Here is a 25,511-nt window from a genome sequence, read left to right as displayed (position 1 = left end):
TAATGGTTGGACTTGATCTTAAGGGGTCTTTTCCAACATGATTCTATAATTCTGTATACAGGATAGAATGGACAGGTTTCAGACCAGAAGGGTTTTGAACCAAACCCAAATACAAGGCTGAAAGGTATTTGATGTATATTGATGGTATTTTCTCATCTTTGTACCTTAATTACATGTAGAAGTTCAGTACTGATTCAGTAAATGACAAATGTAATCATGAAACCAAAGTGCCTAGTTCCTGGAGTGTTTTGAGTGCAGTTACTCTGCTTTCCAGGACTAGCTGATCTGAGCCATAGCTGCAGGACAGGGCCGTTCCAGGTCACCTCATTCAAAGATGGTATTTCCATTCCCTGTCCTCTTGAAAGGTAATGGTGCAGACGGAATGAAAACTTGCATGTTAAAGTGTGATCCAGGCCAGAAGATTCAGAGTCAAGACTTCTAGGTTTTCTTATAATTTCTGACTAATTGTGCAGCTTATTTAATGTAATTTATTAATGTAATTTATTTTCATTCTATTCTGTTTTATACTGCAATCCCCAGTAATGCAGTAGCCTTACAAAAAAATACACATTTTTTTCTCCATCAGCAATAGGAAAGGGCCGTTTTATAAGTCAGTCCCTGTGTGGGTGAATTTACTCCTTTCAATTAAGAGTTATGATAATAATTGAAGTAATAATTAAAGTAATCCTTCTGGCTTTGTTCTGCATTCTTTATAGACCCAAGCAGGCAATGTGGATGCTGAAGGAATGCAGGGTTGATCCTCTCCTGGAAGGGCTGGTAGGAGGCTGGTATTGTGATAATTAATATGTGGAGAGTGCTTTCAGGTGTTTGAGTGAAAGTCATTACTTGCCTTAAGCGTGAGTATTGTTATTTCCTCTTCCTTAATCCTGGGTCTAAGCCTTACCTCAGACTGCAGTTCACTATTACATTTTAGGTATGAGGCTAGATTTTCAACAAGAAAGTGGGCTTTTTTCAGTAAACAGCTGCAACATATCCTCACCAGGAGGTGGCTTCTAATTCTGTAGCACACAACTCCAAGCAAGGGAAAAAAAAAGGGGTTTGTATCAACAGTAACGTGCTTTAGATGTGATTTACTTAGCATGGGGCATTCTTACTTTGCTGTCTTGAACTTATTTTGTGCTAGCTACGGATTTAAAACACAAAGCGAGCGTAGTTTACAATGGCATTTATAGGTGCACGTGTTTATCCATCCCAAGACCGATCTGAAGTATTCATCAGGCTGCAAATGAGAACCAAAATAAAAATAGAGAGACTTCACAGGCTGTACTCTTTCGGTAGTCAGAGTGGGGTACGGTTTAGTGGTTTAAAGTTGCAGTAGTGACACTGCTGCTAAAGAGGAAGCGGTCTTTTCAGGTCCAGGAGAACTCAGCTAATTCAGGGGGACCCTGGAACAGGAAACACTAAGGCCTGGGAAGATGACAGAGTGAATGAGAAAGCTGTATGTTGAGGAGATGTAATCGTGGTGTAGAGGCTGATAGTGCTCATAGCACGCTGGTTGTTTTGCAGTCTTGTGTTAACTCGCTGTTCAAACTGATTCTGGTTGCACAGAAAATGAGTATCAGCCTCGCTGTTACTGGAGGCTGTTGACGGGGTATGATTTTCTTCTTTGCAAGGCTGGGAGGCTTCATCTCTGTTGGTTTGATGTTGTAGTGATTGCTTTCTAGGAAGGAAATCTTTTGCTGTACTAGAGCTGCCTCTCCTAATCTGACAGCCAGGAGAAATGGGTGGGTTTGTTTCCTGAACACAGGCATCTCTGGGTTTCATCCCTTTTCTTTCATGGCTTGGCAGTGTGGGAAGTCTATTCCACCCAAGCTACCTGCTGCCTCACTGGGATTTTAGTAGCTTGTCCCAGAAGCCTTTTCTGTGCATGGTATTTCAGCTTCAAGAGAAGGGCTGGAGACTGCTTCTCATCCAGGAAAGCATAGGAGCTGGTGATTAGGACACACGTACAGGAGGTGTGGGTTCAAATCTTCATCATGTTTGCTAACAGGCAGACCCCCCCTGTGAGTACTGTTGCTCCAAGACACTGATGTATCAGTTGGAGGAGAGCACTATGAATGGAGCTGTTCTATCCCTGACCTTATGTAGCTCTGAAGGTTTCTCCATAGGGTGGACCTGGATTTGGGGGGGCTTTCAGCTGAAACTTGAAATGCAGTGAAGTGTTTGTTGGGAGGTAGGACTTGCTGCCTTAGATTTGCAATTTTGAGCATGTTCAGCTAATTAAACTTCAGTCTGCAGAGGGCTTTAAGGTTAACTAGAAAACACTGGGCATCTGAGGACCTTACAAAGATAGGCAGTCACAGAGAGCAGATGGATTAAATCCCACCCTAGAGAAACCTCCACACACGTAAGACGTTATCTGTGTGCTTTATAGAGTGGCTGCAAGAATTTTGCAGGCAGCAGCTTGCTGTAATCTATTTGCATGTGATTTTAATTCTTTCTCTTGCCAGTTCAAATGGTATTATTGCCTGTTATTGCAAGTGCTGTAATGTTTCAGAGGTTTTTTTGCAGTTTGGTTATATATCTGCATGTGTGCTGTTCCCATAGCAGTTTTAGGGGGGTAGTAATGTATAATGTATGTCTATATTCTGCTTTTCATTTTACATTTTTAAAATGAACTTTCTGCTTTCAGTTTGTTTTATTCTAGTCTGTCAGTCCTGAGAACTGTGGAACTGCAGAATTGCAGGGTTAGGCTTTGGCACTATTTGTGATGATTTAAATAATAGTATTGATAAATTACATTTGAAGTAACGTATTACTTGTGTATATGTATCCGTGTCAATGAGAAAGGAGTCTGGTCTGCAGAGGTTGGTTTGTTTTGATTAAAAGTAGTTTACCAGTAGTGGAAATCTCTGTTTTGGAGCCTTTAAGATTATCAGTGAATTGGGCAAGATTGAGGGTTTTTACATCCTGTCTGTTCTAAGTAACTGCTGGGAGCTTAAAAAACAGTCAGACTGTTAGTTCCTGCATACAGCAGAAAGCATTACCCAATATATTCTCCTAATCCATTTTGACTGTTATATCAATTACCCCAATAGACAGCAATTGCGGCCTTTTACAAAATGTAATACAAACACATATGTGAGCTTCACTGTTATGATCTTACCAAAGTTGCATTGTGTTAACATGTTCTTGGGGTTTCCTTAGTATTCACACAGAACCCGTTCACCCTCTGGCTGCTCCTCCTGCATTGTTTCCTGTTAATGATGCTAAATGCCTTGAGGAATCTACCTGGGGACTCTCCTTCCATAGACAACTATCTGGGTCTTGAGAAAACAACTGACAAAACACATTGACAAAGTACATACTGTACTTGGATCACAGTATTACAAATGTAGAGGAGACAAGGCTGTCTCTGCCATGGCATGCACTCTTGCATTCATTAGCATTCATGAGCTATTTGGAGGAGGAAAAGGTGTAGGCAATTTTTAAGGAGCTTCTTTAGCAAACTTCCCATTCAAATCAGGGATGACAATTCAATCATGCAAAATTGTTTTGTCAAGTTTTATGTGTAAGTCTGATTGAGATATGTAGATAGACAAGTGGTCTGTTGGTGACACATGATGCCTCTGATCAAGTAGATGGAATATGCAGCCATGAGATACATGATAAAATGTTAGGCTTGTTGAAGTCAATGGCCAAACTCCTAATGAAATCAGCTGTCTGGATTTCAGCCCTTCTCCATCTGCCACTAACGTGATGTATAAGTGCCTGCTGGTTCATTATAAAGCTTTATAAATTGTGCAACTAGTCATTTGCACAAAACTCAGGTAATTTGAGGAAGAATATCTATACATGTTGAAGTTAGGCACCAGATGAACACAAAGTTTACAGTGACTCACATAGCAAGAATAGTGTTTGAATCAATATGTAAATACAATAAACTTGTTATTAATGTCAGTAAGTTTTGAGCAGTCACTGCAAGTCCAGAGAAGGGCCAAGAGGATGGTCAGGGGACTGGAGCACCTCCCAAATGAAGACAGGCTGAGAAAGTTGGGGCTGTTCAGCCTGGAGAAGAGAAGGCTGTGTGGAGACCTCATAGCAGCCTTCCAGTATCTGAAGGGGGCCTATAGGGATGCTGGGGAGGGACTCTTCATTAGGGACTGTAGTGATAGGACAAGGGGTAACGGGTTAGAACTTAAACAGGGGAATTTTAGATTGGATATAAGGAGGAAATTCTTTCCTGTTAGGGTGGTGAGGCACTGGAATGGGTTGCCCAGGGAGGTTGTGAATGCTCCATCCCTGACAGTGTTCAAGGCCAGGTTGGACAAGGCCTTTGGCTAGATGGTTTAGTGTGAGGTGTCCCTGCCCATGGCAGGGGGGTTGGAACTTGATGATCTTAAGGTCCTTTCCAACCCTAACTATTCTATGATTCTATGAATGAGCAGGTAGGCTAGACTTGTACATAGATGCAGACGGGGGGGGTTGATGATTTTTTTTTTAATTGTAAAGCAACTGTATGTCATATAAACAGTATTGCTTCTGAAAAGTAGAAGGCTTTTCTTGTTTAGTCATTTCAGTGGTCTGTTCGAAAACAGCAGTATGGACATCTCTGTACTTCACCCTTCAGCAAATTTTTCGAAGCTATACAAAGATGTGGTTTTGAAAATGCTGAATGATTTTGCTTTTTTTTCCTCAGGTGTAACTTTCATTAAGGATACGCCTAGCTGTGTTCATAGATAGATATGTGCAGAGGGTACATTACTCACTGAAGACAATTCTTTTTAAGTCTGTTAAGTCAGTGGCTCCATTGAAGTGAATTCAATAGCAAGACTGTAACTGATTTGGTTGGAGTTAATACTAATACTTGTAAAAGGTGATGCATAAACTGGAAAGTTTCTCTCAGTTATACTAACAAAGAGCCACTGGTTATGGTTTTGAGTGAGGGAAAGAATTTGCCCTTTAATCTGCAGCATATCTAAAGGGAGAAGGTTTTGTGCATCGTATTTTCTGTTTAAACTAGATCAAAATTCCTTAGGTAAGGGCAATATCTATTGCACAGAGAGCAACAAAACTGGAGTTCACACATGCACACAAAAATGTTTTAAAATTATATACTTAATAACAGTTTTGCTCCAAGCAGAAGCTATTTCATCTCTTTTATTCTCATTTCAGGAAGCAGAAGGTCTCCGAGCCTCTGCAGGCAAACCAGATGCCATTTGTTTCCAAAAAAGAGGTTATTAATCCTACCCTTCCAAATCACCAGGAAAGCTATTTAAGGGGGAAGTTAGAGCCATCATAATATTTTTGCATAATTATAAATCATTGTGGTTTGCTTTGCATGATTACGGTTTCAAATAGGTAATTAAATAATGTCCCAGAGCAAGCTTTATACATTGCAAAGCCCCAAAAGCCATTATCTTGAGTGTGTAATAACTGGGAGGCAGAACTCGATATATTTAGCATCCTCATTTTTTCTTGACTTGTTAGTTTTCATGAAAGGCCTTATAATAAGAAGCCATGGGAGGGATTCTGTCCTTCCTTTGCCCTTTTGCACTGTGGGCATTCCAGACACTGCACAAGAATAGAGACAGAGGTGAACCATACCTGCATCCGTTCTCTGTTTGTCTTCTCCAGGTCAAAGTTTGAATACGTAGCTTGCCTGCTCTGCTCCTTCAGGGCTACATAAATGTCATGGATAGAAGCTTTGAAAAAGTTCTTAGTTTAAATTGAGTATGATAAGACATCTGAAAAATGGAAAAGGGCATTTATTTAATTAAAAAATGTCTGGATTTATTTGGAAGCTATCCAACAAAATAAACATCTGGTACAAAACTAAACATGAGAAATTTCAGGTAGCCTTTGAGAAGGTCTTAAAGCAAGGAGTAGAGACAGGCAAAAAGAATGGACAAAGAGCCCAAGTGTCTGTAAAACTTAGAGCAACAGGGAACTCCTCGGTTCTTGGGTTGAATCTGACCTCCAGCTCAGTTGTGTCCCATGCACCGATATGAAGAGTTTTCAGTCTAGGGTGGAAGAGTGCTAAAGCTACCCATCTCTTATTTCACATGGCAGCGTGGCGTCAGCCACAGCCCCTCTGCCTTTTGCAGTCTAGGAAACTGAAAGGAAAAATATTTTTTCCTCTTTCAGAAACACAGGTGATGTGGAAAGCTCTTGTTTACAGCAGTTCTGCTCTGTATCTCAAGGATCAGGGTAGTTTTCTTACGTACCTGTACTAGCTGCGGAAAGGTTGCAGCCTGTCTTTCCTTTTTCCAGTTCTCCTTGTCACACTCCTTTTTTGGATCCTACTGCTCAATGAAACACATGGGGATCTTCTAGTAACTCGTTAATTATGGTTATCTTGCTCTGTTGGGGATGGGATAGCCAGGTCCCAGAGCCAAAGCCATGTCAGCTTAAAGACAAGGACAGGAATACAGGAACTTTGAAGACAGCTCAAAATCTTTTCATTCCCTTCATACCCTGTCTTAAGCTGTACGTTTGACTTTGCACTTCCAGAGAGTGCAGCGAAGAATTGGACCCACAGCATATGATTTAAACTGCTGCTGACATCAAGCTTGGCCCATGCAGCGCTAGCGCCAAGGCTGAGTTTGGGTGGCAGCACATCAGCACCATGAATGACTTATGAATGAAACAGAAATTTTTAAGGGGCATTTTCATACTTGGCTCAGGTGAAAAGTAGAGAATATTATTAATGCGGATGGAAATGTCCATGCCCATGAAGTGCAGTGTTGTCTTTGCTAATCTCAGATATATTTGTATTTGAGTGTGGATTTTCTCCTTTGCACAGAGGTTCTAGTTGGTCTGTCAATGAAGTCATAACCCCACTATTGACATCATAGTCTGTTATCATGGAAACTACTACGATCTCACAAATAAAGTTTTATAGCATTCTGTGAATGATGGGAAAATGAGCTGTATGAGAGGAAGTTGCTGTTTAAACTCAAATCAATGGTAATTATCACAACTAGAGAAAGTATTAAGACATAGTTCTGTAGGACCAAACTGATTCTTGGTGTAGTACTGCTGAAGGCACTTTGAGTTACCCCCAAGGGAGAAACTTACCCCCTGTGTCTGGAATGACTTGATGGCAAACATGTGAAGAGGAAGTGAATTTATGCTGCAGTTTAATACATTGGAAAGTTTTCCCTCATCTGAAAGTCTTTCTTTATCTCTGAATTTCCTGGCTTTTGTGGATTTATATTAGATCCTTAGTGTTATTTCAATGTATTTTTTCTGGTGTTACATGTCTTTTGGGTTGTTTTTACTGGGGTTATAATATATATGTATTTAATGAAAGTAAAAGCAATCTTCCATTGAGGAGGTCACAAAACTTTCATGAGCACTATGTAGCTACCAAGTGCGAGGCATCTCTTCATTTCAGATCTATGGTTGTTGCTTGTGTAGGTAAAGCACTCGTTTTAATGAAAAGATGCAAGTCACTCTTGAAGAACATTTTAGCATGTTTTCCAAAGTCAAATGTTATTGGCAGATTTAATTCTTTACAAAAGAATTACCTCTCCAACTCCATATGCAGAGTGCTTGTAACCTCTTAAAATTCATGATCCGCAGTATAAACAGGACATCAATACATTATGCTTGTCGAAACCTTGAAAAACAATTATTTTTAAGACATGTCTAAAGATGCAATAAACAATTATGTGCTGTACTTATGTGCAAGTTGCTCACCCCTATTCTTTACCAGAATCCCTATTCTAAGCCCTCTGGGAGGCGCAGATTATGTACAGATTCAGACCATGGGAGTGGAGGCTTTTGAGGATGCAAGTGAATGGAATGTCACTTGTGCACTAGCCATACTGCTAACAGAAACAGAACTCAGTTCTCTCTCATTCGCACAGGTCTACTGAGTCCATGGCATTTCCCAGTTTATGTAACGGTGACAAGGGGCAATGGCCACACGTTTCGGCAAAGGAAATTTCCATGGAGCAAAGGAAAAAAAAAATCCACAGCAGGAGGAGATGAGCACAGGACACGCTCTGCAAAAAGGCTGAGGAATCTCCCTCCTTGGAGATTTCCAGACATCCGTCAGAGAAAGTCCAGACCTGCTTGATCAAACTTTTGATTGAGAAGCCCAACTTCCAGCTCTTAGGCACTTTCCAGAACAAATTATCAGTATTTCTATGCACTACCTGTATGCTGGGTTCCTCCCCATCAAGCACAGGCCTGTCATTAAGTTTGTCAGCTTTGCTTTGTTTCACCTGGGAGGGGAAGGAGAAGAGGGATTTGAGAATGGCCAGAGCATGCTAGGGCAGCTCTTTTTGCCAAGCAGCTGGGTAGAGAAATCTGTGGTAGAGCTGACCGGCTTTCCTCAGGCTCTTCCTGATTTGCAGTAGTATTTTTGTCTTTACTACTTAGTGGATTTCTTTTGTGGAAGATCAAACCTGGAATGAATAGTAGAGTTACCCCAGCTTTACTGCCCATCACGCTCAACAGTAAATGAAGGGCAGAGAGGACAGAGAAAGCCCTGGTTCTGAACTCTGGGCCAGAACCAGATGGCATCCCGCAGTGCATGTGCTCTTTGCTTCCAAGAGGAAGAGCTATTCCATAATTATTAAGTGGATTTTTACCCCTTGTACTGATAATCTGCTGCTCATTATCTTAAATCATGAAACAAAGGTGAAAGGCAATTTCATCTGTGTTTCTGTCGTGTCCCTGCGGAGAGCCAGAGGGCAAACAACTAGCAGACACTTTGTCTGCCACCCCGACCCCACAGCTGGACAGCCTTGTCCCTCTCCTGTGACTTGCTGCACCCCTGTAACTTGCTGCCGAAGTGAGAGTGTTCACAATCTGAGCATCAGGGGTCTCTCGTGAGAGATGAGTGAGCAGTGGTTGCTCTGATGGGTGGCACAGCAGGTAGGAGCTATGAGGGGTTGGTTTTAGTTTGATCTGAAGTCCATCAAGAAGCTTATTTTACCACTATGCTCAATGCATTATTTTCTAGGGGAGAAATATCCACAGATCAGGTGGTGTGGGGTTTTGTTTTTGTTAAGAAGGCAAGCATAAGGTTCACAGTAATTTGAATGTAAGATCCTAGGGTTTAGAAGTATTTTATCAAGATGCAATAAATAGATTTATAGCCAGTAGACTTTTCTAGACATTTCTCCTGGACCAAAAGTCGTAGAATCATAGGGCAGTTTGGGTTGGAAGGAACCTCCAAAGATCATCTAGTCCAACCCTCTGCAATCAGCAGGGACATCTTCAACTACATCAGGTTGCTCAGAACCGCATCCAGCCTGGCCTTGAATGTCTCCAGGGATGGTGCATCCACCACCTCTTTGGGCAACCTCTGCCAAGATTTTACTCCCTTCATTGTAAAGAATTTCTTCCTCTCATCCAGCCTGAATCTTCCCGCTTTTAGTTTATAACCATTACCTCTCATCCTATTGCAGTGAGCCCATCTTATAGGCCCCTTTTAAGTACTGAACGGCCTTAATAAATCGTAAGGGAAATTCTTCTATCCCTTGTCTTTGACAGCTCTGTGTGAATGCAAGTCATAGATTAGGTTTACGGGAAAGTTTTGGGGTTTTTTTTCGTTTCCTATTTATTTATTTGTTTATTTATTTTTGTGAATAGTTGCCAGAAAGCAGTCTCTTATTTGTAAGAGTTCATCTGCTCAACCTGCTTATTTCCTACCTGAAGTTTTCACTAAGCCTTTTGTTTTTGTGACATACGAATGATTTCCACAGCAACTAATTGTGAGGTTGCAGACAAAGGATTATGACTTCAGGTGCAGAATGAACAGGTTTTCGGGCAAATGACACTATTAATAAGGAATGAGAGGGGAGAGAGGAAACCCTGAACACTTGATGTGCAGTACCGACAGGTGATTTAAGCCCAACAGTGGTTAGGATTTCCTGTGAGGTTATAGCATTGCTTGAAGGCAATAAGAATACATGAATCTGCAAGAATTATTTGTTTTCACCTCTCTGTTAGAAATGCTAAAGTTGCTATTTAAAGTTGCTGTGTTTGTCAGAAAGAAGTGTTGACTTGTGTGTTGTTTCAAAGCAACGCAAAGCCGCAAGGTATAACTTTCTATTGAAGAAGACACTCCTGGCTCCTCAGGGCCATTGTTGCAAGTATGATCCATGTGTAGTCAACAGCTGTGGTGAGCTGCTTGCAAAAGCTTCCTCAGATTGTCAGCAGCAAACCTTTCTGATGAACTTCACTGCAGTTTGTGTCGGAGTGATGTGGTGAAGGGATTCTGCAGGAATAACCTCACCTTTGATGCCAGAGTTCCCCAAATTTTGATGATGTTTCCTCCTTCCAGCTTCACTTTTGAGTTATGACTCTTTCACTTCTGCTGTTTAGTGGGGCTCATAAAACACACTTGAAGGAGTCGTGACAGCCCTCAAAGCTTAGGAATGTCTGCTTTATGTCCTCACCAAGTGGGTAGGTTTTTAATTCCTCCCCAGTATGTTGGAGTCGTTACTTTAAACAAGACTGGAGATGCAGGACTGAGTCCATAACAGCCAGGTAGTTTCTGTAGCCATCTTTTGTGTTCAAATCCCTGTAGTCCTTGTTCTTCTTTCTTGGCCAAGCTGCTGGGAAGGATTACAAATCTCAGCAGCTCTGGTAGCTTGTTTCTTAACGCTTCTTTCTGGCTGCTAACAGAGATGGAAATCAGTCCTTGCCTGTGCTTTGGCCTCGGTTCGAGGCTTTGTGCAGAGCTCATGGCCCCAGTTCACATCAGATGGGTAACTGCCATACTCCCAATCACTTCATCTCCCTGTAGCAGCTATTTTTTACCCCTATACTTTTCCTGGGCATCTTTACCAGAAAGCTGCTGAAAAGGGACAGCAGGTTAATGGAGACTTCATTAAACGGGTAGCATATCCTGTGTGGAGCTTTCCTCTTTCCGTATTTTGTTTTCAGCTTCTTCCCATATCAGACCTAAGGGCAGGATTCATAGTTATGGACATGTCAATTAATAGAGTTGATGAGTTACAGCAGGTCTTGCCTCATTAAATTGTATTTGTGTTCTTCAGGCATCTTTGTCTTACTCTCATTTCCCTCATCTGATAATGACAGGAGGGGTTTCTGTGTGATCCAGTCATTCTAACCCTAAATGCTTCCCAAATTTCCTTTCCCTTTTAGTTTCCCACGGGCGCTATTTCTTAGTTTCTCAGAAATATTTCCCCTAGGATTTGCCTCATTTTTTTTCCTAGCATTTCAAAGTTTGGACAGGGACTCTCCACTTCCTGGAGTTTTAATAATTACATCCTCTGTGCCCAGCCATGGCTTGTTAATGAAGTCATACACACTGCGTTTCATATAGGAATTTTCTGTTTGCTGCTCCTGAGACAGCAGAAAGACTTCTCACAACTGGTACTGGAGTAAGAACAATAAATGCATAGGGCTTTTCCTGGGCAGTGGGACTGGCTGGGAGGAGTTGCTGACTCTTTTATTTATCCATCCTGAGGAAATGGCCTGTGTGAGTCTGCTCTTCACTTTGATGAGCTGAAAGAAGAGATAGAGCAGTCCTTCTGGGCAGTGGGACAAAAAGTGGGCAGACCATTTTAATCAGATTTCTCGTGTAACCATTACAAAGGTTGTCAAGATGGTACCTTTTCCCTTTGGAGTGTTAGGCATTTTTAGTAACTTTGGGCCCCATATAATTTCTTAAGGTGCTTGAAAATCAAGGTTGTGTAAAGGTAAATGTACTAGGCAGAAGTAGTTTTTAGGGTTGTTGCTATTTTCTTTCCAGGGATGTGGATTATTTTCAGGCTCTGTGGGCAGTATTCAGCTAACTAGGATAGATTTATCATTGAGGTGGTTAACCACATTTCCTCATTGACTAATGAGTCAAGATGAGAGGTGATTAGCCATCCCTTATTGATCAGGTGATCATCAAAGGTGATCAGCTGCCTGGGTGGTTCAGCTATAAAGCCATGCCATTTCTTTCATGGCTATAACGCCGTGAAGAAGTGAGAAGACCAGTTGTAAGGTTCTCATTTGATTCCTCTTGCCCCTGTTTCCTATCACGTTTTCCTGTTTTTTTCACCCTGGGACAGGTCTTCCAGGCTTCTGCAGGTTACTGTAGGCACTTTTTGCCAGTTCTCTTTCACCTAAGTAAACCTGTTGTATAGGAATGGTTCTCTTAGAAATATTCACCCTAGTAGGCACTGCTTTCCCTGGGCATTGTAGATAAAAGAGCAAATCCAAAGAGCACACATCCAAAGCACTTGAGAATCCTGCTTGCAGTTGTTGCAGAGTCCTTCACCTTTATATGCACAAAGCCATATTTTAGCTGTGATGTGGATGGTTATTTTAGTCTCAGTTTCACAGTAACTGTACCTGGAATGATTACACCAACAACAATGTGAAACATCTGAATGTAAACAACAGTGATGAGTGGGGCTTCCCGCAGCTGGGAGCGCTTAACTCACAGGCTCCAAGTAAGTAGCTTCTATTTCACTCTAAGCACCATCCCATTTCTGCTGAAAAACGAAACTGACTTTTCTGCAGCTTGTGAAGCTGGGGTGGAGACAAACAAGTTCACTAAGAGGTTTCAAGGTTAAAGAATTAAGGTTAGTCTTACGTTCTGGTTTGATTTTTTTTAGCCTCTCCTTAGCTGCTTCTCTTTCTTAAATGAGTAGTTTATTCCATCAGGCTTGGTGCAGTGCTTCCAGAGGCTAGTGGGAATGCATGTTAGTGTTTGTTCGTTTAAATATTTTTCAGATGTCACATACGTAAAAGCTCTGTGGCCGATGAGTGCGTTGTAGTGTATTTATGTAAGTTACAAAAATACTTGAGGGCCTGCAGTCATTCTGTAACATCTGAATAACGCCTTCATTTGTTTGAAGGAGACGTCAGGAGACCATGAGCGGCTGTGGTGTGGAGCCATGGAAGGATCAGTCAGATCTGATTTGGTCAGAATGAAATGGTGAATGAGAAGGGAGAAAGAGATAGCCTTTGTGTGAATTGGATGCCCTCTGAGAAAGAGCAGATTGTCCAGTACGTGGCTCATGGGATCTTCACAAGTGCATGTATTTGAATGATTCTTCTTTATACATATACGCACAGACGTAACGTATTTTCAAACCAAAATTCCAAGGCAAAACCTTTTATTATGGATAATAGAAAATATTAATATAACATAGAAATAGAAAATATAAATTTTTACATAAAATTAAATTGTCTAGATCCACTGTGGCAGCTCCTGGTTTTGCCTGGCTGTGTGGGGAACATACTCAAGTCTGGAGGATGAGTTGTCCGTGGGTCAAGTTCAAGTTGCAGGTTGTGAGGAGGACATCACTGGTTTGTACCCAGTGATAGCAAAGTTACTTAATTTCATATTTCTTTGCAAAAAAAAAGGAGTCTATCTTGCTCCTGAAGTCATATACAACCCAACAACATTGATCTACAATTACTTCGATGTCCTTAGTCACAAAGCTGTTCTAGCTCTTAAATAGAAAATGATGTGATACAAATCTTTACATTATGGAACAACATATATGGAATAAATAATATGCAGTGCTCTATTCAGAATATATAAAATGTATGGAATGTGCTAAGAGCAATGTTTAATGATTTGGCAAGCAATCTCACTCTCTGTGCATGCAGCTTGGGCTGCATTTAATGCGGTGTGTCCTACATGTGGCATTCAGCTCCCTGTGACTTTACCATTAAGTTCACTGGTTTTCTTGAAGTGTTTAGGAAAAGGAAGTTTTACAGCAACTGATCTCTTTCAGGAAAATAATGGTAATGTAGCACTTTACAAAATAAATATGAGAGGTAAACGTTTGGCGGGGTTAGTGTGAAGAGTTAAGGTTAGGTAGATAATCAGTGCTGCGTTCTACTTGTTTGCATGCTTACAGTGCTGATTTCTGCCTCAGTTTTTATTTCAACAGTTGCAAGTTGATACGCTGCTTTAAAAGGCATCCATTTATCTTGGTGAGCGAATGAGCAATGATACACTTTCAAGAATACTTGTTAAAGAGTCATTTCCTAGTACCACAAACCGAGGAAGTAATTTTAAATGAGTAACTAGTCCATTTAATAAGTCAGCTAATGTACTCTTTAAAGGAATGGAAATAATTTAATATCAAACTAAAATATTTGATAAAGAACCTATTGTACTGTCATCTCTCAAGTATTTAAAATATCTGGAAGTGTTTTGTGTGACTTTAGTGTGGGTTAATCAGATTTTTACAGATACATTAAACTGTTAGACTGGTTGATCCTTTACAGCATAGTCCTTACAGGAGGTTATGCAGATAGATGGTAATTCTGACCTTTAGTAACATTGCCTTCTGTGGTGGTCAGTGGAGATTTGTGAATAGGCATGAGGTGCTGATGTAAAATTGTCAGTATGCTATTACTACCAAAATGGCTCTTCAGTGCTAGAAGGCAGTTAGCAGAGCTAAGCAATGAAAGCTGTTCAGCTAAACTTTGATTTTAATATGTTTGTCTCTTAGGCTGGGTTGCAAAACGTTTTTCGTGCTTAGATTGAACATGACAAACTCTTTTACACCAAAACCATTTCCCTTCACCCAAACTTCGAAGCATTTCTCTCATCTATTTTTGAGTGGCATTTGTAGGTCAGACAGGAGAAGTATTGCTGAGTTATTATCTTAACCTGTTGTGATTTAAATCACCTCTTTCACATAGCAGCAACAGAATTTTATGGCTTAAAAAAAAAAAATTCTTTTATGTATTAAAAATCAATATAGCAACAGCCATAGATGCAATAGTGGTAATGAGTTGTAAAATCAATGCGGAAAACCCCCAGTGGATATGTAACTGCTTTTCAGTACTTTTTTCCCAGTGATTTTTACTACTTTCTTTCCCAGGAAGGAATTTTGCACATGTTAAATGAGTAAGGCTGAAAATTTACTTTCATAGAAGAGGCATTGTATTAGAAATTGTTTCTTTAGCAATTTTTCTAAAAGTGGTAGCAAGTAATAGAAAAATATGTTCTTTCTAAAGTATCCTGTATAATGCAGTAGCAAAGATACAATGATTTATTAAGTACACTAGGGTTTTTTTTCCCTTTTTTGCTACTGGTATTTTTTTTTACACTAATGAAATTCATGATTCAAAGATTTTGGTAATTAAAGGGTTTTTTTCCATCCGGGGTTTGAGGGTCAACATGCAGAAAGGTATCTGACATGCCTGTAGCTGCATGCTATGAAAAAGCTATTAGCGGAGGTTCAGCTCTTTTGGCACATTTAATATGAACAAAGACCCAATACAAACTAAAAGATAAAGTAGATGTAATAGGAAAAACTGAACAAAGGAAAATTTAAATTGACTATCACAAATATTTCCCCCCAAACACAAAATGTATTAGGCCATGGAGCAGACTCCCAGGGCTTCTACTGGAAACTGAGTTGCTTGGAGTCACTTAGAGGAGAGCTACCAAACTGAAATGAAATCCGAGTTAAACTGAGCTATGTCTGCTGATACACCGAGAGCTGAATTGTGGTCAGGCGTGATCACAGCGAGTTTAGCTGCTTGATTTTCCCACTGCCTTTTGCTGCTCTGTGAGAACCACCCCACTCAGAGGCTCACTTAGAAGCATGCCAGGTTGCTGTGTTGCTGCCCCAGCAGAGGCAGTCCCATGCCTCTTTCCCAATCCAGGAAGGTATCTACAGCACTGTTTCTCAAGGTCTGCCTGCGTCTCTCCCAGTGTTACAGCTGTGACTTTTCACAGATGTGAAGCCAGATGGCCTCTGCAACCACTGATCACCCTTACTCTTTCTCAGGTTCATACTGTCCCAGAGGGCCAATCCTGAAAGCACTACGACTTTCTTGTTCACTCTTAGAGACGTATGCTCTAGGAAACAAAATGGACATAGAAGAGTTTCCAAATATAAGGTGACTTAAAGATGCCCTAGCTTGTAGAGACCTATGCAAAATAATGCATGTCCACAATATTTCGCCACCTCTGTTTCTGCTTAGTTTATGGGAAAGTAAAGTCATGTGAGAAATCTGCGATAACCTTTCTGATGCTTCTGTTCTCTTCCAAAACATGGAGTCACTTTCTTTTTGGTAGTGAATTTCCGTCTGCCTCAGCTAGTTCAGCAGTGGGACACGTTTCGCTCCTGGGAAAGCATCCTTCTCTTTCCTGCTGAAGCCTCCTGCTCAGAAATTCTGTCCCTGTCTCCCTTACTTTTTTGTTTTTAAAAGCTTTTCCCAACACCTAGTTTCTTTGTTCTGCTTTTTCTGTAGGCCCTGTCTTTCTGCTCAGAAATGGGAAAACAATCTAAATTGAGAAGAGGTAGAATAATAAGGAATATCTGTCAGTGATTGTGGAGAAGTCAGAAAAGCCCATGGACAGTTGGACTGAACACGCACAAAAAGAAAAGGGGCAAATAAGACCATGCTTTCAGAGCAAGTGAAGCTGAAAGGGCAGATAAAGAAAGAGTCATACTCTTTAGGCAGTTAAAAACACTAGGATAATGTGTAAAAGTAATTGTTGTCATACTTGGGGTTGTGGAGACACAGATGACTCTTACCTCTGTGTCTTCGATTAGGAGATACAGTCCTTGGGTGTAAAGATGGGATGATCAAACAGGATTGAGTGGCAGAGATTTGGTGTGAGAAAGAGGAAAAGCTAAAATGCAGGGATAGTGTAGAAGAGGCATCACAGAAAGACAGATTGAGAAAAGGCAGGGTGGATAAAAAAAAAAGGAGGAAACAGACGCTAAGGACAAATGGAAAGAGAGATAGGCTATAATCTACTGTACAACATAAAGGAAAGGAAAAGTGGACCAAAGCCAGAAAGGGTAAGAGAAAGCAGGAGATTACATTGCATGATAAAAAAAATGTATTAAAAATTCAGTGGGTTTTTCTGAAATCAGTGGACAAAATGAAGCAGAGTCCTTCACAGTCCAGACTCTTGTGGTTCTGTGACACTAAGGAAGCAGAGTGAGGGAGGGGAGCTCAAAGAAGGGACAGAGGAAATAAGAGTTTGGGTGGGATAAAAAGACAAAAATTCAGAGGAAACCTCAGTGTTTCTGAGTATAAACTCACAGAATTCTAAGTTTATACTTGCATATTTAGATGGAGAGTCAGTGAAGCTTTCCACTATTCAGGATGTTACTCATTTGGGAAGCTGTTCTGAGCAGTCCTGGAGGCAATGCTCACAGGTTGATCAGGAGCTCAGTGTGATCAGCAGAACTGTCCCACTGTATGGTGGCTTGTCTCCAGAGCCCCCAGATGACTCAGTCCAGAAGGCAAATGTAAAACCTTGGCCATTACAATTTGGCAAGTGTTTCTGAAGCAAAGGAAATAGTCATGAGCATGTTTTGCCCACTGACTGCCCTCTGACTAAAACATTGGTGTAGGAGGAGAGCTCATATAAGAGCAGTGAGACAGAATATTTTTGCTATTAGTGTCCATGGTTAAAAGGAAATGGAAATAACACAGAACTGGTTCAAGCATTGTCACCCATCAAACTGCTCACTGATATAATTCAAGCAGTATTTAGATGGCATTCCTATCTTGGGTACTCAACACTGCAACGTACTTCTGTCCCTTAATAATACCAGCTAGACATGCAGCCAGCACTGACAGTCCAGATACTATTTTCCAGTTTCTCTTTGTTTCCTTCCCTTTTGGTAGCGATGGGTTGATCCTTTATAATGGGGTTTAACCCTAAGGAGTACAAGATAACAAACAATTATAAGCAAGTTTAGGTCTCTGTAACTAATCAGCAGTTGCTAAAACTCTGACATTCCTTAACCATATCTGGTGTGCTGTGAATTTCCGACTTCATTTGATCAGTAAGTTACTCTTCATAGTTTTTCTGGAAGGAGGACTGTATCTGTGTTTTCACATCCAGGCTCTCCACCCACTTAAGCCATATGTTCCACTTAAAGTTCCAGGACAGCAAGTATAGTAAAGATACCTTTCACTTTTGCATTTAATGACAACTAAGTGCTTTACATTGAGTCAGATTTTCAGTTCCCCAGTTCCAGCATTCCACAGATGGGACTTTCAGTTAAAGAAACGGGAGTTAAAGAAGGCTTTGCCTCTGTACTCAAGAGTGTTGACTTTGTAATTTTCCTTCATTAGTATCCAAAGCAAAAACAGGCAAAACGCCTGTTTTCTGTTGTCAATTTTTGTTCCTATGGAAAGATTTTACAGGCAGTCTAATGTTTTCAGAGACTCTTGAGGTCTGTGTTAGTGTGACCTTCTCTTAAGCAAGGGCGCTAAGCTCCATGGGCAGAAGCCAGGTTGTAAGTGAGCAAAGTTAGAGAAGGGTGTGCACAGGATTGCTTACTGCAGCAAGCTGCAATAGCTCCACCGAGTTACAGCATTTTACATTAATTGAGGATCCCAGCATGCTACACTCACTGTCGAAAAACATTTTTCATAATTCCATATAAATCATCAGGAAACTGAAGAGCAGCAATACTGGGGTCTACCAGGGTTGTGGTGGGTGCTGCCAGCAGGATCACTAGTCAGCTCCTATAACCAAACCTCCTATTTTTAAGGAGTCTTGATGTCAGCACAAGGCATTACGCTGCATACAGCCCAAATATCCCGTAGAAGAATGGCTATATCTATGTCTGTCTATACAGCTGACATATATGCCCATGTATGTTTACTTCACATGCTATTTGCCTTTTATTCTTTTAATCTACAGAAGATAAAGACCTGAGGATAATAAACCAGAGCCTGTGATGCTATAGAAATTGCCAGAAGTTGAAAGGGAGTAACTCAGAGTAGCATTTCTACCAGGCTCATTCTCTTCATACCTGATGTAGTTAGAAGAAAGGGAGGCTTCACTTCTATGCACAGGTATACATGCAAGAGACGCCATGCAGTGAAGCACAAATATGCAAACAGATCTTGGGTGCATTTGCACAACTTGTTTTTTAGGTTTGTTAACCAGTCCATAATAATTACGAGTTGAAAAGGCCAAACATAAAGTACTGCTTGCCACCACGTGACATTTACAGCTTCGCTAAACATAGCCAATGTCTAACAATTATGAACCTAGCCTCTGCCACTTTGGGCATGACACCTGTGGCTGTATTGTAGTGCTGCTGGGGATGCTTTTATCTACAATTAAAACCACATTTCTGGTCTGTTTTTGAAAAATGGTCTTCCTTTTTCTGCCTGCAAATTTGCTTCAGGAAATAATTGTGGTTGCCATTTATGATACTTAGAACACTAACTACCTGATCACATCTACAAATTAGACAATTAGACATCTAAGAACTAGCAAATGAACCTATGAAATAATCCTCAGAGGTTATTTCTGGAAGCAAAATTCCAACCAAAGAATTAATGAGGTCAGGCTCTTTCGATAACAGCAAAAAGCCTAGAGCCTTTAAATTAGTTTTCTCACAATATGGTTATTGCCATGGTTTTTGTTAGGTGAATGCTAATACAAATATTTGATCAATCTGGAAAAGCAATGACCTAAAGCTGTGATTACAGTGTTGATAAAAGACATACCTGTGTAGACTATAATTACCCTAATGAAACCAAAGGTATTAATTGGAGGTGCTGAATAAATGGCCTCTGAAATAGTATTCTGCATGCAAATAAAAATTTGATTATAGCCCGAAGAATTGCAGGTTGGTCCACACTGCTCCACCAGATGATTGCCTAAAGCTGTTGAAGGGTAGGTTTAAATACAGGTTCTGGGGTCTTTTCTCTGAAATTCTTAAAAATATATACCTGAACTGAGAACTAATATTCACGAGGAGCTGAGGCTGATGCCACAGATTCATTTAATGTAAGCTAATCAACCAGCATTTAAAGCCCAGCAATACTCAGTCACTCATCACTGGGTCTGTACATGAATGCACGATTATAGAGCAAAGAGCATTTTACTGGTCATTTGGAAAAAGAACCTTGAATTATCCTACATAAAAATAGCATATATAAAATCCATACAGTTGTTATAGTCAGAATGAGCAAAGATGTCCTACTAAATCGTCCTTGTTCTTCTGCTTCACATATTTCTCCACAGTCAATATCTGAGTTCATAAGAAGGAACAACATAACACTAAAGTTAAAAGGAAATTAAAAGGAAGAGTCAACAGGGTGAAGTGACTTTCACTGTTCAGACAGACTGCTTACAGACTTCTTAAATGTTCAATGTATGAATATACCAACTATCAAAGATACAGAAGGATTATGAAAACCTTGCTATTTTTAAGGAGATGAGTGGAGAGGACAATTTCAAATAAATAGTCTTCAAGAAGTAGAAGTCATGTCCAAATGAAGGAGAAAGGAAAATACGTTTATGTTAAATGTGAAGTATGTTAAATGGGAAGCATTGATGAAGCAGGCCTAAAAAGGTGTTAAGGAACAGCTTGTTAAAGTCTTGGAAGTACTAATAAAAACACTTTCAAACATGCTGGAAACAGGAGGTCATTGAAGAGTCTGTAGAGGCAATGAATCTTGAGCACGTAAAAGGAGAGCTTGAGTAAGGCAAGGCCACAGGAGTAGAGAAATACGAATTCTAGGCATCCTCAAAGAATTTAGGAAGATTTCCACACCAGAACTTTCCTTTACAGGGAAAAGAGCTGTCTAATACTGAAATGCAGGCGAAAGAGTTTTTAAACAGATCAGAAGCAGTGGCAAATTGTCAGGACCAAACACTGTTCTCCAAAAAAAAGTCAGATTAAACTGAAATGTGAAATTTCCAAACTTCCTATGGCAAAGCCCTAGCTGTAGGGCTTACGGTAGGTGGCTTGGCCCACAGGTGGTGGTGGCAGCCATACTGACACCCTAGATAGCTCCTGGAACTGCTAGCCAGAGACCTGGCTAGTAGGTCTGATCACCACACCAGGCAAATAGATATAAGCTGTAAAGAAAAGAATAAAATTGTAGAGACTTGGTCAAGTATAATACTGATAAGAAATTGTGTGTCACAAACCTGATGGAATTGTCTGAAAGAAAACTAGTAATCCTGTGGCTATGGATGGTTCAATCAATGCAATGTGTCTGGTTTTCCTAAGTAGTTTTTTCAGTGTTATTCATTGAGTGCTTTAAAGAAATTAAGTGGTCAAGGAATGAGAGGGAAGGTCATCTTCTGGGCTACTTTGGCAATGGAGGGGAGATACCAGGAATTTTGCTGGGACATACACTGCTCAAAATTAATGGTTCTGAAAATAGTTGTGCAAGGTTATGAATTGATGCTGATAAAAAATTAGTTACTACCAAAAAGAATGGTGAGAATAGGGAACTCATGGTACTGAATGGTTTGGCAGTGCAATGGCAGGCAACACTTTGTGTTGCTGTGTTCAAGGTAATGAGAAGTTCTGCCTTTCCAGAGGTGAGCTCTGAGTTAGTTTTTTCCAGACAGGAAGGAGAACTTGAAGTCATAGAATCATAGAATCGTTAGGGTTGGAAAGGACCTTAAGATCATCTGGTTCCAACCCCCCTGCCATGGGCAGGGACACCTCACACTAAACCATGTCACCCAAAGCCTCGTCCAACCTGGCCTTGAACACTGCCAGGGATGGAGCATTCACAACCTCCCTGGGCAACCCATTCCAGTGCCTCACCACCCTAACAGGAAAGAATTTCCTCCTTATATCCAATCTAAACTTCCCCTGTTTAAGTTTTAACCCGTTACCCCTTGTCCTATCACTACAGTCCCTAATGAAGAGTCCCTCCCCAGCATCCCTATAGGCCCCCTTCAGATACTGGAAGGCTGCTATGAGGTCTCCACGCAGCCTTCTCTTCTGAAGGCTGAACAGCCCCAACTTTCTCAGCCTGTCTTCATACGGGAGGTGCTCCAGTCCCCTGATCATCCTCGTGGTCTCCTCTGGACTTGTTCCAACAGTTCCATGTCCTTTTTATGTTGAGGACACCAGAACTGCACACAATGCTCCAGGTGAGGTCTCACAAGAGCAGAGCAGAGGGGCAGGATCACCTCCTTCGACCTGCTGGTCACGCTCCTTTTGATGCAGACCAGGATACGGTTGCTTTCTGGGTTGCAAGCGCACACTGAAGCCAGCTCATGTTCATTTTCTCATCAGCCAACACCCCCAAGTCCTTCTCCTTGGGCTGCTCTGAATCTCTTCTCTGCCCAACCTGTAGGTGTGCCTGGGATTGCTCTGACCCAGGTGTAGGACCTTGCACTTGGCATGGTTAAACTTCATGAGGTTGGCATCAGCCCACTGCACAAGCGTGTCAAGGTCCCTCTGGATGGCATTCCTTCCCTCCAGCGGATCAACCGAACCACACAGCTTGGTGTCATAGTTCTTGCAAAATGTCACCTCTCTGACAGCAGTGATCAAAAGAAGGGAATAAATATTAATAAGTGTTAGGAAGGGAATAGACAACAAAATGTAAGACATAATTGTGGCATAGATAACTCAGTGGCGCACTTGGATTTTTAATGCATTTGAACATTGCAAATAATAATGGACCTGAAGAAGTGCCGATACATCCTAGTTTGCTCAGAGGTACAGAATTATTTCCCCGCAAGGGGAGATAAATAGACCACATCTTACCAACTTAAAGTAAGAGAGAAATTAAGAGAAAATGTGACAAAACCCTGTAAATTTAATTAATTCTGTATAGGTGATGAACAGAAAATCATTACTTTTTGCTTCTCAAGATGTAACAACGAGAAGACCAACAGAAACAGGGTAAAAACAAACAAAAGGAAGTTTGTTTTTTTCACACAACACAGTTAAATTGTTGAGCTCATTAGCACAGAAGTTCTTCATGTCAGATGTGCAAACTGGTTTACAAAACCGTTAGACAAGTTCAAAGGAAAAAGATACCAAAATAAAAAGGGATTTTAAAAGACTTTACACAGAAAGTATTTTTAAGCTCAGTGGACTCAATGCTATCTTCCACTTTGAAAATGCAGGAAGTGTCATTCCATATTTGCCACATGTATTTTTCCTCAGCATCCATTATTAGCCACTGTCTGAGCTGGCACTACTCTAGAAATAGATTTTTATTCTGACTCATTGCAAGTGCTCTTAAGGTCTTAATTTCTACTTCTGTAGGCTTCTATATTATAGTTAATACATCAATAATAAGAAATACAAGCTGAAATAGCAGTTCCAATATATTTTACAAAAAAAGAATAGGTATTTTGATGGATGTAAAGTACCTGGCCCCCCGGGATATAAGTGTGTATCCAACTTTAACATCTTGTTACATGACACCAATCCCAGTTATAATTTCTCTTAAATGCAGTGAAACTGCAGCTGTTTCTGTGTGTTTTCCCTCAGTTCTTTACCTGCTTTAGATATGCCAGTATATGGTAGTATGCTGTGGGAGAACTTTTCTTAACACTGACCAGAAATATAAGCACTTTTAATGAAATGAGTGTAGGACAATTTGTCCCATAACAGCATGTCTTCAATTCTATAGCAGCATACCCATGTCTCTGTTTCCATCCTCATATATATACACCCATCTATATATGTCTGTGACAGAGAATAACCCTTAGTATGTTGCAGATAAGTTCTCTGTATGAAAAGCTTTCCATATTAATACCCAAGCATTTCCAAGTGCTCGGGGTTACTTACACATAATGAGGTGTACTTACTGGTCACATTGTGAACATACCGAATTTCAAGTCGTATTGAGGTAGAAGTTACATTTGGATTCACTGAATTTCATCCTAATACCATGAGGTGAGGTGAAGTGAATAGAATCATAGAATCATAGAATAGTTAGGGTTGGAAAGGACCTTAAGATCATCCAGTTCCAACCCCCTGCCATGGGCAGGGACACCTCACACTAAACCGTGTCACCCAAGGCTGTGGCCAACCTGGCCTTGAACACTGCCAGGGATGGAGCATTCATAACTTCCTTAGGCAGCCCATTCCAGGGCTTCACCACCTTCACAGTAAAGAATTTCTTCCTTATATCCAGTCTAAACTTCCCCTGTTTAAGTTTGAACCCATTACCCCTTGTCCTGTCACTACAAGGGGTAACTCCTGATTAGGAGTTTGCTTTTTTTCACTTTTTCTCTGGTTTATATCAGTGGAAGATTGCATGAATTAGACATGTTTTCTAATATATTCAACCACTACAGACTCTTTATCCCCTATACCATTTGAAAACAGTTTTTTTGCCTAATGCGGCAAAGTATGAGCACTTCCATGAAAATTTGACCTGCGCTATAACAGACATAAGGCAGTAATATCCCCTTTTATAGTCAGCAAATATTAGATTTACTGCGCTTCCCAGAGAACTATGGAAAGTCCTTAGCACAACCAGTAGCAGCGTTGACATTTATTAGTCCTATTCTCTACAGTGGTCTTCCTCCTGCATCAGCTTCTGCACTGTAGACATGAAGCCTTTAAACGGCAGTTTCTGAAATGGTGCATGTTAGGGTAGATTGATCTAATATTTTACAGAGATTCCAGTCAAAGACTGGGGACCAGTTACATGTGGTTGAGTTAATTCTAGCCATAAAAGCATTGCCAAATAATGCAGTGCCTATGATGTTAATGTAGCTCAATGGTGGTTTAATTTCCCCATTTTTTTAACTCTTTGGAGAAAAGCAGGTGTTAAAGTGGACGTAAAAATCTCCTGAGCATGCCGATCTATCAGGGCCTCTATGCAGAGACAATGTGATGGTACTGTGTCGGTTTTCACCATGGAATTCCACTCCAATTCCAGTTTAAGTCCAGTTACTGGAGCTATCAGAAGAAAAAACAGATCCTTTGAGCTCCTGTCTTCTTTGCTGAAGGGGACAGTTTAACAGCGGGAAGACCATATTACCATTTGACAGATCCTGGGTTTCCCAAAACAACTGGAATGCTGTGAGGAGCAATTTAGAAGCAGCTCAGGGCAAAGGCGGGTTGCTGCAAAACTCATTTAGCTGGGCCTGCATATGCACTGCATGATTCCTTAATGGGAGTTTAAGAAGCTTAGTTTAGAAAGCAAAGAAACCGTAAACAAAAACAAATCCTCAAGAGTGTACTTTGCATGCTTAGCATGAGTCTTGGAAACACTTGGGAAGTGAAACAGCCACAGGCTGTATGTTTCTGGTTAATCTCTAGATCTATAAAGAGAACAAGGTAGAACCTGCATGACTGTCCCCAGTTTTACCTGATCTCCTCTGCCTTTTGCAGAATTAACTTTGGGGGAAGCCAGGGGTCCTGAGGAGAGATTGTAGCTGAGCTGATGTTTTGCAGGTGTGGACGGAGGCTTGGTGTGAGGTGGTTCCAGTGCAGGCGTTTCCAAATGTGCAGTGTTCTGTATGGTCACAAGAAAAGGCTTGGAGTCAACAAACCAAAGGAGGAAAGAGACAAAAGGGATGAGCTGGCACCAGGTTTCATGCCTCTGCCATGTAGTTTATCCCCTGTCTTTGCGGGCAAAGTTATGTGACTGGCACTGGGAGGCTGAGATGGCAGCAGGTCACTTGCTGGAGCTGTGTGCTGAGAGGGCATGCAGAATTTATAAGATGCATGAGTCCATGCTGTCATCAAAAAAGCATCACCACTGTCCATTGAGTTGTAAAGGACAAAGTCATGGTGACTTCGAGTGTGCTACTTGACCCTCAGAACAAGAAGCAGCTTACTTGCCTCACCCAAGCAGCTAGACCAGTCATTTTCAGCTTCATG

General features: G+C 40.9%; 1 protein-coding gene across 6 annotated transcripts in view; it reads left to right on the top strand.

Annotated features, from left to right (window-relative positions):
• The window catches only part of HMGA2 (high mobility group AT-hook 2), a 123,117-nt gene that overhangs the window by 18,891 nt on the left and 78,715 nt on the right, over positions 1-25,511 (top strand). Inside the window, exon 4 of one of the 6 annotated variants that reach the window (XM_062609492.1) lies at positions 6,475-7,447. The exons of the other annotated variants lie outside the window; for them this stretch is intronic. Within the exon in view, the coding sequence (XP_062465476.1) occupies positions 6,475-6,525 (51 nt within the window). The 3' untranslated portion in view covers positions 6,526-7,447. Of the gene's footprint in view, positions 1-6,474; positions 7,448-25,511 lie in introns of those variants that run through there. 6 annotated transcript variants of the gene reach the window in all.

This window comes from Pezoporus occidentalis, unplaced genomic scaffold (assembly GCF_034315485.1).
Source record: "Pezoporus occidentalis ecotype Australia unplaced genomic scaffold, CSIRO_AGI_Poc_V1 ctg138, whole genome shotgun sequence".
In the NCBI taxonomy this organism is placed as follows: domain Eukaryota; kingdom Metazoa; phylum Chordata; class Aves; order Psittaciformes; family Psittacidae; genus Pezoporus; species Pezoporus occidentalis.
Note: the sequence above shows the minus strand (reverse complement) of the source record. Positions and strands in the feature narration are given on the sequence as shown.